General features: G+C 36.7%; 1 protein-coding gene across 1 annotated transcript in view; it reads right to left on the bottom strand.

Moving 5' to 3' along the window:
* The window catches only part of CDH23 (cadherin related 23), a 537,909-nt gene that overhangs the window by 56,284 nt on the left and 469,798 nt on the right, over positions 1–11,827 (bottom strand). The window contains exons 38-40 of the mRNA XM_087932328.1: positions 5,966–6,187; positions 5,721–5,840; positions 3,350–3,530 (exon numbers count right to left, since the gene is read on the bottom strand). Of these exons, the coding sequence (XP_087788454.1) occupies positions 3,350–3,530; positions 5,721–5,840; positions 5,966–6,187 (523 nt within the window). The remainder of the gene's footprint in view (positions 1–3,349; positions 3,531–5,720; positions 5,841–5,965; positions 6,188–11,827) is intronic.

The following is an 11,827-nucleotide window of genomic DNA, read 5'->3' on the forward strand; positions in this document are numbered from 1 at the left end:
GTTTGTTTTGCAGCAAACATTCTCTGTGCATTTTTTTTTCTCACCCACAGTTTCTTTCACTTCATGTTTTCTATAAGTTATATATAATTCTGTTTCAAGTAAGTCTTTCCTTATGATCATGTGCTATTTCTGTGGGAAGATTAACCTATATTCCAATTTGATCTTTCTGCTTAACTTTCGAGTATGGATCCAAGGCCTAAATCCACAAAGAAATACACCAATGTTGATTGGAAGTTGGACAAATTATTCTCAGATGTCCAAAAAAGACTAAAAAAAGAAAAAAAATCATTCTTATTGTATCTCAGAAAACTTCATCTTATGTTTTTTCTCCTCCCTACAGTAATTATTAGGACCATAAATGTAATCTGTTATTAACTCTAACTACGAAACTTCCTCTTTCCTCTAAGAGTTTGCTCAATAATCTAGACTGTTGCAAGAGCTTTGTTATGATGTTTTTCTGGCACCGAGCATAAGCTGTACTTTAAAAGGAGTTCCTATTTATCTAAATTTCCTTTATGTTCAGGATAGGGTAGAGAGCACAGGAATATTTAAAGAAACAGCCAGATTAATAGACAGAGATACATATTACAGAAATATTGTGACACAATTTAAGCACTGAAAAAATTTGCACTGATCAACTTCTTAAAAGAGACTGTCCTTCCTCAAATCTTTTTTTTTTAAAGCACTGTTGTTTTAACTTCAGAAGAGGGTACTTTTCTTTGATCAGAAAGACACTTTAATCCTTTTGAAGGCAAGCTTGACATTCCTTCAAAAACACTTAGTGAGCTTGCAAAAGCACCTTCTAATATGGCAAGCACAAAAAGTTTGCAATGCTTCCTCTCATCACGGATGTTTCCTATGACAGGATTTCCTGATATACACACTCCTATTTCTCAGAAGAGGCCCCTGATAATATGGTTTTGAATTGCTGTCTTCACTATCCTGACATGCATTTCTCTTTTTCCTTCTTCTAATGAAAAGATAGTTCATTTTTAAGTAACCTGTCTCTTGCATTCCTGCTTAATGTCTAGCACTGATTTCAGAGTGTTTAAACCAGAATGAGTAAAGGTAGCATACTGATATAACTTAAAATCTATTTAAAAAGTTGATTATACATTACACACACACACATGCACACTTACCTAGAGTGGTGCTTAAAAGTTTGTAAACCTTTTTGAACTTTCAATGTTCTGCATAAATATGTCCTAAAATATGATTCTCCACATGTGCTAAAACTAGCTCAAGAGAATCCAATTAAAGAAATGAGTCAAAAACATTAAACTGGTTCATTTATTTCTTGAGGGAAGTGATCCAAAACATTTGAGTGTGGCAAAAATATGTGGTCCTCTAGGGTTATTAGTTGATTTGAAGGAGAACTGAGAGTCTGTTGTTTCAGTCTAGGACTGATAGTGAGAGGTGAGTGTGCCTTATTTAAAGAACAGAATTCTGGGTTTTCACTATCAAAGTCGTAGTGTTACAACACAGATATGTGGAAGTACGTTGTGGCTTGAACAAAGTAGATTTTTGTGGATTCTTACCAGGATGGAAAAGGTTACAAAACCATTTCCAAAGATTTTACCAAACCCATTATCAGGCAGTTAGTGTGTACATGAAGGCAATTTATTATTATCTTCCCCAGGAGTGCTCGATCAACCAAGATCACACAAAGGCCTTCTAGTTCAGGAGGTCTCAAAGAACATCAAGGTAATGCCTGGGGAAGTAAAGGCCTCTATTGCATTGATGAATGTCATGAGACAGTGGTGGTATGCTACTGGTTCGCACCGGTTTGACTGAACCGGTAGTTTAAAAAAAGCCTCCCACAACCAACAGCAACAGAGCGGTCAATGTCTGGAATCCTCTACCTGACTCTATGGTTTCTTCCCCAAACCCCAAAAACTTTAACCTTAGACTGTCTACTGTTGACCTCACCCCATTCCTAAGAGGTCTGTAAGGGGTGTGCATTGCCTGTCCTAATGTCCCCTTTTATTAGTACCCATTTCATGTTAATTGTAATAATGTTTATCTGTTATCTAATATGTGCTTGACAAATAAAATAAATAAAAAATAAAATAAATCAGCTGAGAGGAGGAAAAAAAGCCTCTGAGGATCAGCTGAGAGGAGAAAGAAAAGGGCAGCATCAGCCCTCCCACCCACCCCACAAACTTTTAGGCAATCTATTCAAAACTATAAAAATGCTTTGAAACCCAGAAAGACATTTCTTGTCCATTTTTGACGCAAAATCTGCCTAAAGTATAAGCAAACAGGAAAACCTTGGCAGTTTTGTGATTTACCAGTTCTTCTAAAATAAATGAATTATTGTTATTGGTGTCACATTGAGCAACCAATCATTAAAGTGAAACTCAGGCAACATAATGATGATTTTCACTGTTGTTGAAACTAGATTTCCATTTATATTGGATTGTAAACTTCAGGAATAAGAGCGAAAGATGAGTTGCAAAAACTTTTGGCTTCAACTTTAGGAATAGCAGCAACTGAATGACTCCTCTCCGATTATATTCTGTTTTCACCAAATTAGATCCTGAAAGCCCAAAATCTTCCCACAATTGAGTGAGATCTGTTTTGCAGATCCCTTGTACTGTCCAAATCATCATTAGTTAAAATAGAATGTGAAGATATAGTTAGGATTCAAAGATTCCTACAATCAAAGAATTGGAAAAAAAACCCTAATTCAGCTCAATAGTATCAATTTTTATTTCCATTTTTGAATGGCAGAATGATCCTTTTCTACATATACAGAAGCTTGCTTTTAATAAGCATTGCTATTTGCTTAGGGAAGTAAAGAAACAAGGCCGACATAAAATGTCAGATCCTTGGCTTGCATTATTAACTGTAGGATAACTATTTTTTTCCACAGTGCATTTCTGGATGAAGTCAAAATGGTAGCCAACAGAGTTTTGGTGTCAGTGTTCCAACCAAACTCTCCATTCCAATTCAGCACTCAGAGTCCATATAAGAATTTGGTAGACAAGTCATATTGGCACACCTGGGGAAAACCCAAATCTGAATTCCCGCGTTTTCCCCTGCTATACTAAAACTCATACCCAGAATACTCATACCACTAATACTCATACTCATACTGATGACCCTCAAGTCACACTCTCCAATCCACTTCCATTCTTAACTCCCGCCAAGTCCAGTCACTCCCCTGCAAACTCCAGCGACTTGACCTTGAGCTCTGGTGAAAGAATGTTGTTGTGGCTATCCTCCCTTCTCACTTCACTCTCATTCCCACAGTTACCCATCCTCCTTTGTGGCAGCCCCAAATCTGATTCAAGATGGATCCGGGGCTGACATTTGGTTCGGTTTCTTTTTCATTTCCATCACTTACCAAAAGGATCTCCAGCAATGATGCTGTACTCAACTTGCCCGCTGGGTCCTGAGTCCCCATCATGAGCTAGAAAAGTCCACACTCTGGGACCAGGTTGTCCTTCTGTGATATCAAAGGGCCCTTCATAAGAATGAGGGAACGTTGGTTGATTGTCATTGATGTCATTCAAATTTATCAACACCTGAGATTAACACAGAAAGGCACAGAGGTGTTCTAAAATGCTTCAACAGCAAATATAAACGTTGACTTGGGATATCTACTTTATGAAAACAATAAAGGCTATAACTACTACAGTAAAAGTAATCATCTTTCACACAGCTGCCAGAAAACTGTTTGCAATCTATTCATTTTATATCAATAATGCTTTGGATGTTGCTTTTGTTTGCATCAATAATCCCAAAGCGTCCCAATATTTTTCACAGAGAAACAGATAATAAAGAAGGCTGAAGCAACAACCTTATTCCTTTTTGACTTTTTGGGGTAGACCAAGAAAGATAACTGAGATCTAAACTTCAGCATTCTACAATAACCTGCTTCTTGATAAATTAAAATGATGTGAAGGTTTGACAGGATAAGCTCTGATCAAATCCAGCTTAGATGCTGTCTTTTCAAAGGTTGTGTTAGCTACTTTATTATGAATGTTACCTAGCATTTGCTATATCATTATGCTTCAATCAAATTAAATCAGGAAGCAATCATGAACAAGAACTTAAAATCATCTTTGGATTCTGTGTTCAAAGGCAAGGATCAGGAAATGGTTACATTGCACAATGCCGAAAATATCTATCTGCTATTCTATTCTAACAGAATTTCAATATATTGATGATTAGAAATATTATAGTTCCATGTCAGATGCTGCAACTGACTAGAAGTAGTTGAAAATAAATGAACAACTTGCAGATATCATTGTTGAAAAGGGTCTGAGCTTTTATTAACTGTTTAATTGTGAAGAGAGATTGTTGCCTTGCTGAATTTTAACTCATTTGTAATATTTCTCTCTTTTGCGTTGTCTTTCCAATGGAGCCCCCTCTTTCTCTTGCTTCATTTTCCACCTCTCTTTTCCTCTCTTCCTTGTCCAGCTTCTTGTTCTGCTAACCCCATTTCTTTCTTATTTTTGTTTTTGTGCTTGTGTTGATTCTGTTCTTTCTGCTGGAAATTAGGAATGTTTGGGAGTGTTTTGGGGTATACCCAGCCTTGTATTTTTCTCCATGTTAAAAAGATGGAGAAACTGGGTATTGCACAGGGTTTTTGACAACTTTGAAAACAAATATTTCCTCCCTTTGGCTAAATATGGTATCTGTCTGCAGAAATAATTTTAAACCTTAAATTAACCACTAGAGCATGGAAGAATTCCCATGGTGACAAGTTTTAATGCTAGATTATATTCTACTAAGAGTTGAGGAAATGTAAAAATCCATGTCTTGAGAAGGTTTTTTTTTTACAACTATCTTTTAACGAGGAAAATTTTGTCCCAACTCTGAATACCTCCTCTTAACTAATTTTTCCAAGATATTATTCCATACAGATTATTACATGCCTCCACAACCATAGATGGGACAATAAATCTCACAGATAAAGACTGTGATATGAAGTCAACCAATAATTGAACCATAGACAGAAAGAAAACTAAAGTTCTGATTCCATCTTCATGAGTATTACTTGTTAAATCTGTCAGGTACAGTAAGAGGCTTTTTCAATTACTCCTTGTGACAATTGAATGTAATGGTTCCCGTCTGTTTGTTTTTGATTATTTCTTACTTTTCACCAGCTCTGGCTGCTGTGTTTTGGTGAAATATAAACTGTACATTTTGTGGATACAAATGTATGTAAATTCAGAATTGTACCAGTGCAGCCGTTGTAACATATCAACTGGGAAAAACACGAGAGAAAAATGTAGCCAGATCACACTTTCATCAATCCTAGAAGGATTAATAAAGAAATGCCAAAAAAGAAAAGTGAAGAAAGACCAATTGAACGCAGTTCAATTATTTTTTTCCATCTTTCAAATTAAATCTGTCCTGGGGACAAATAAGAAGCAAGTTTTTCCTCTGGAAACTGTTCGTGGAATTTCCTTCCATTCTGTAAACCATTGAAATAATAGTTGCTCTGAGTCATTTTTTTATAGCTTAGAAATGATTATATTTACTTGGAGATCAAGAGCTTTTTGTTCACAGTATAGGCAATCATGGATTCGTTCTTATTCTGTGATCCTAGCTTTTAAAAAATGGAAGTACATTCCTGTAACGATAGTGATGTTGCTACCGGTAGTGACAACAATAGTTAGTGGTAGTTATTAGCTGGTTGTTTTTAAGGGAATGTGCTTGCTTGCCCTGTCTACAAATTTCATTTCCTTCTCAGAAGAGAAACATACCATTGCAGTAGACGTGAGACGGCGTGATGGAATCGGACACTGGTCTGTGGCTGTGATTAATAGTGTGTAACGCCCATGGCTGATTTCATAATCCAATTCTTTCATGGTACGTATTTGTCCCTGAAATGACAGCCCAAAATTTAAAAACTTTTAATTTTCAGCTGATGGACTGTGAAAGTTAGTTGTGATGATGCACCTGTGTGGTGGTGCTAAGTGAAAAAACAACAACGTGGTGATGCACTCACTGTAGTGCTGTTAATGTGAAAGGTGTTCATGATGTTCCCCTCTGTGATGGCATATGTAATGGTCCCATTTAAGCCTTCATCCTGATCCATAGCACTGATGGTGATAAGAACGGCATTCCATGTTCCTAGACCTTCATCCAAAGTGACTTCATACTGCTGTTGCTGAAATACTGGAGGATTGTCATTCTCATCCAGGATCGTTACATAGACCGTAGTTGTAGCCTACAGATGATAAATAGCAAGAGATTTAGAATCACACAGAGGAGAAAAAAAGGAAGCATATGGGAACCATATAAATATTCAAATACCTTTCATTTGGTAATCCTTTTGAATGCCTCTTGTTAACATTCCACTAAAAGATTTATAAATTGATTTTTAAAAACCCACAGTGTAATCTAATGCATATTTACCTATAAGTGAACACCACTGAATTTCATTAAATTTATTTTGGGCATTTTGGGTATTTTTAGAATTAGGGCTAGTGGGAGAATGCAAGCTTATTTGGAATGTGCTTCTTTATTTCAGTATCGGAAGGTGCTCAGCTAATGGTTTTTATTGTGTATTTATTTACACATCTTCTATTTCACCCTTTTATTTCTAAAAAGCCTCTTCAAATGAATCTTAATTAAGCAACTAAGCATTAATCAGAATGTTTATGTCAAATGATCACTAGAAGTCTAAGATAATTTAGAAAAAATTCTAAAACATGGGAAAAAATATCAGGTCATATCAAAAAGAACCAATTTAACCAAGCACCAAAATGAACAGGTGTATGTATCATCACCTGTTCTTGAAGACTGATAAGGGAACCTCTACTGAGAGATTTGTATAAGAACATATTTCCTTGCTTAGCAAATCCCTAACTTCTGGTGAGAGATACCTCTGCTGATGAGCAGGTACATATGGGGAGAAGGTGCTCTGTTCAATACCCAGGGGTGTAATATGTTCATGTCTGGCTGTCCAATTTTGCATTTTTCAACAGCCAAAAATTTGGTTTCATAGGTAACACAGTAAAGCATCCTACAATAGTTGAGATGGACTGTGCTGGGCAGGTTCTCCTAATACAGGAATAGCTAAAGCTGCCAAAATAATTGGATGCACATTCACAATATGAAAAGCAAGCAAGAATTTTGTACTTCCTCAGGGAAGCTAACAGTAGCAGGTGAGAAAATTGGATGTGAGGAAATGTTACATAATGTGGAACAAAAAACATTAGTCACTTTGACTTTATCCTTACAGGACATAATATGCAACTCTTCTCAGGGCTGTCTGGTGGCAGAGATTCAACATATCAGAGATTGCTTGCAATATGTTGTCCACTAGTGTTTGTTTGTGGGTATGTATACAGAGAGTGCCACAAATAATAAATGCACAGAACAATAACAGCACATCTAAACATATCAAATGATTTCCTCAATTTAATTGTTCCTTGTCTCAAAGGTGTCCATTTCACCATGTGTAATGGGCCAAAAACCTTATTCGTTCATCTATTGTGACACAGATGACCATCACGTATGCTTGATAAGTGATTTAAAGAAAAAAACAGACGTTGGAGAGATCAAATTCAATACATCTGACTTTTTGATGGCCTTTTCTAATCAAATTTTTCTCAGAGATCAAAGGTAACCACAAAATGGTCTAGGTCAACTCGGTGTGGCCAACTCACCACAGCCAACTCAGCATGGTCAACTTGCCATAGCCAACTCACTGCAAGACAACTCACCATGGTGTACTTGCTGTGGGACAACTTGTGGCAGGAAAACTGTTACACTAAAATCGAAGAAACAATGGAATAGAATCATTAAAGAAAGGATAACAGAGGGATAAATGGAATTGTGAATGACAAAATATAAAATATTTTTAATTCTTTTAAATATTTAAATTGAATTGTTCAATTGTCCTGCTGTAAGTTGGCTGTTGTGAGTGGGCCACACTAAGTTGTCCCATTCCAAACCCCAAAGGGGTATTCAAGATGGCAACTGTGTATGTTTGAAGCTCTACCGCTTTTTATATTAAAATGAGGAAGAACTATGTGTTGTGGCTGCCATTTTGACTTGTTTCGACTCTCCACCCCAGCACTTGTATCAGAGCTGCCATCTTGTATATTTCCAGTATGATTTATATTTATGTCACTATAACACATCTTGTAATCTTTGGCTTACAACTATTTATGAAGAAAGTGACACGACCAGTTTGTACACTTATCACAGCATCTCCATGGTCACATGATCAAAATTCGGACATTGGCAAGTATTTATGAGAGATGCAATGTCCCAGGGTCATGTGATCAACTTTTGTGACCTTCTGACAAGCAAAATCAATGGGAAAACCAGATTCACTTAACAACAGAGTTTCTCACTCAGCAACAGCAGTGATTCCCTTAACTGTGGCAAGAAAGGTTGTAAAATGGGGCAAAGCTCACTTAACAACTGTTTTGCTTAGCAACAGAAATTTTGAGCTTATCTATGGTCCTAAGTCAAGGACTACCTGTGTGTTAAGTGCTAACAGGGCAAACAGGGCTATTTCTATAGTCAAATTTTCTATCCTTGTAAGTTACCAAAACAAGTAAAAGCAACACATTCATTTGTTCCAATTATATTTCACTTCTGTTTCTAAAGATACATCTTGCACAGTTGTATATGAAAGAAAAGTGGTCTCCCAAATATTAATTTCTGCAAAACAAAATGCCCTTTTAATTTCTAGTCTTATTTTAGTTTCAAAGTAAAACACTTACTCACTCCACCATACCAGCAGATATAAGAAATGTCAAATCTAGATAAGAAAATAATGCATGACATCCTATGTTTGTTTAGAAGCAAAAGACTGGGGGAAAGTATATAGGAAACTGTTTTACCTTAAACCGGTTTTTTTTTTCTTATCATGACTATGATGCTGTCTGCCACAGTTTTAGATCAAACTTTTGATGTCAAAGGATTGAACTTCAGACTAAATGCAGAATAGTAAATTTGCCTCTGATTTAATGTCCAAAACTGGTTCTGCATAAATTATAGAATTTCTGCAAATTCTGGACTAAGGGACGATAACTATTGAAATGGGGAATCAATTCTTTTTAGATATTAATAAACCAGCAAGTAAGACACATATCAATCCTGGTAACAACAACAAAAAAGCAAACTTGATCATGGTCTCCATTTAAGTTAATAATTAGAACAGCTTCATTTTCATCAGGAAACAGTCATCAGAGTGCATAAACATTACAATTACATCCTAAAGGAAACTTAATTCTGGGCTTTAGTATAATAGCTAATAACAAGCACTGTCATTAAAATATAATGTGCTCGCTTCAGCAGCACATATACTAAAATTGGAATGATACAAAATATTAATAATGATTCCTAAGAAATGGATCTTACATTGGTTAGGCAGCAAACAATTCTTCAATTTTTAAGAAATGTATCCAATATGTACTACTGTACTTTTCAGATATAGGAGCATACACATCTGATACTACGGTATTCTATAGCTGAATATATTATGTACATATCCCCTCGTAAGATGGGAGGTAAACTTTATTTATTTGTACCATTTTTAACATGGTTCAATGCACCCATATGAGACCAATTAATATGCTATGTTTGAAGAGTTTCTGATTGTCTGTAATTTGTTACGCCTACAATATTCTGGATCCTATGCAGAAGAATATTCTATCAACTGAATTTGAAACATTTACTGAATACTCAACTGTGTACTTGTACTTCTGCAGTATAGATAATCCTTGATTTACAACTACTCATTTAGCATCTGTTTGAAGTTACAACAGCACTCAAGAGTCACTTACAACCAGACCTTGCACTCAGTGGTGGGATTCCAATTTTTTTTTTACTACCAGTTCCGTGGGTGTGGCTTGGTGGGTGTGGCAGGGGAAGGATGATGCTGTTAATATGGCTCTGCATTACCTCCTACAACACCTTGAATCTCCAATTGCCTACGCAGGGGTCCTCTTTGTAGACTTCAGTTCAGCATTCAATACCATCATTCCAGATACTCTTCTAAGTAAATTAAACCAACGAGCGGTACCTAAACACACTTGTAAGTGAATCATAAGCTTCCTAACAGACAGGAAGCAGCAGGTGAAGCTAGGCAGAATCACATCTGATACCTGTACAATTAGCACAGCCGCCCCCCGCCCAAGGCTGTGTGCTTTCTCCACTTCTCTTCTCCCTGTATACCAATGACTGCATCTCAAACGATCCATTTGTTAAAATACTGAAGTTTGCAGATGGCACAACAGTGATTGGTCTCATTCGAGACAACGCTGAATCCACATTCAGACAGGAGGTTGCACAACTGGCCTTGTGGTGTAACCGGAACAAGCTGGAACTGAACACACTCAAAACCGTAGAAATGGTGATAGACTTTAGAAGAAACCCTCCCATACTACCATCTCTTACAATACTAGACAACACAGTATCAACAGTAGAGACCTTCAAATTTCTAGGTACTATCATATCACAACACCTAAAATGGACACCTAACATTAAAAACGTCATCAAAAAAGCACAATAAAGAATGTTCTTTCTGCGGCAACTCAGAAAGCTCAAACTGCCCAAGGAGCTACTGATCCAGTTCTACAGAGGAATTATTGAGTCTGTCACCTGCACCTCTATAACTGTCTGGTTTGGTTCTGCAACCCAACAGGACAGACACAGACTTCAGAGAGTAATTAGGACTGCAGAAAAAACAATTACTACCAATTTGCCTTCCATTGAGGACCTGTATACTGCACGAGTCAGAAAGAGGGATGTGAAAATATTTACAGACCCCTCACATCCCGGACATAAACTGTTTCAATTCCAGAACAATTAGACACAAGAACAGTTTTTTCCCGAACGCCATCACTCTGCTAACAAATAATTCCCTTAACACTGTTCAACTATTTAGAAAGTGTGCACTATTACTGTTAATCTTCTCATCGCTCCTTATCACCCATCCCCTCCCACTTGTGACTGTATGACTGTAACAGTTGCTTGTATCCTTACGATCTATATTCACGGTTTCCTAGTATGATTTGATTGCTTATTGTAGCCTATGACTACTATGAAGTGTTGTACCTTATGATTCTTGACAAATATATCTTTTATGTACATTGAGAGCATTTGCACCAAGACAAATTCCTTGTGTGTCCAATCACACTTGGTCAATAAAGAATTCTAATCTATTCCTATTCCATTTTATTCTATTCTATAAAATCTCCAGTCAGAGGTGGCATTTGCCAGTTCTCTAAACTACTCAAAATTTCCACTACTGGTTCTCTAGAACTGGTCAGAACCTGCTGAATACCACCTCTGCTTGCACTTATGCCCATGTAGCATCAAAATTTGGGCACTTGGCAACTGGTGTATATTTACAATGGTTTCAATGTCCTGGGATCATGTGATTGCTCTTTGCAACATACATAGGTGGCTTCCAACAAGCAGTTAACGGGAAGCTGGATTTGTTTAATGACTATGCAATTCACTTAATTGCAATGACTCGCTTAACAATCACACACACACACAAATCCCTGTAAAATCAGGCATGCCTTGCTTAGCAACAAAAATTCTAGTCCTAATTGTGGTCATAAGTCAAAGACTATCTGTAGCACATCTCAGGATCTCTAGGGAATTGCTATAAGTAATTCCAAATTAGACTTTTAATGAACATTTACATCAATAGATGAAAAGATTAGAATTATTACATGTTTTTGCACACCTATGTAGAGCCCAAGTTCTTTACAATTACCAGCAATAGCTGTGTTGGTCCAGGAATAGCACAAACCAATATATCATATCAATAGGCGTACTGGAATTTGGCAAAGGTCAAATTTGCATATTTTACTTGCCTCTTTTGCTTCATGATTTA

This window comes from Pseudonaja textilis, chromosome 4 (genome assembly GCF_049901715.1).
Source record: "Pseudonaja textilis isolate UNSWEBS1 chromosome 4, rPseTex1.2, whole genome shotgun sequence".
NCBI lineage: Eukaryota > Metazoa > Chordata > Lepidosauria > Squamata > Elapidae > Pseudonaja > Pseudonaja textilis.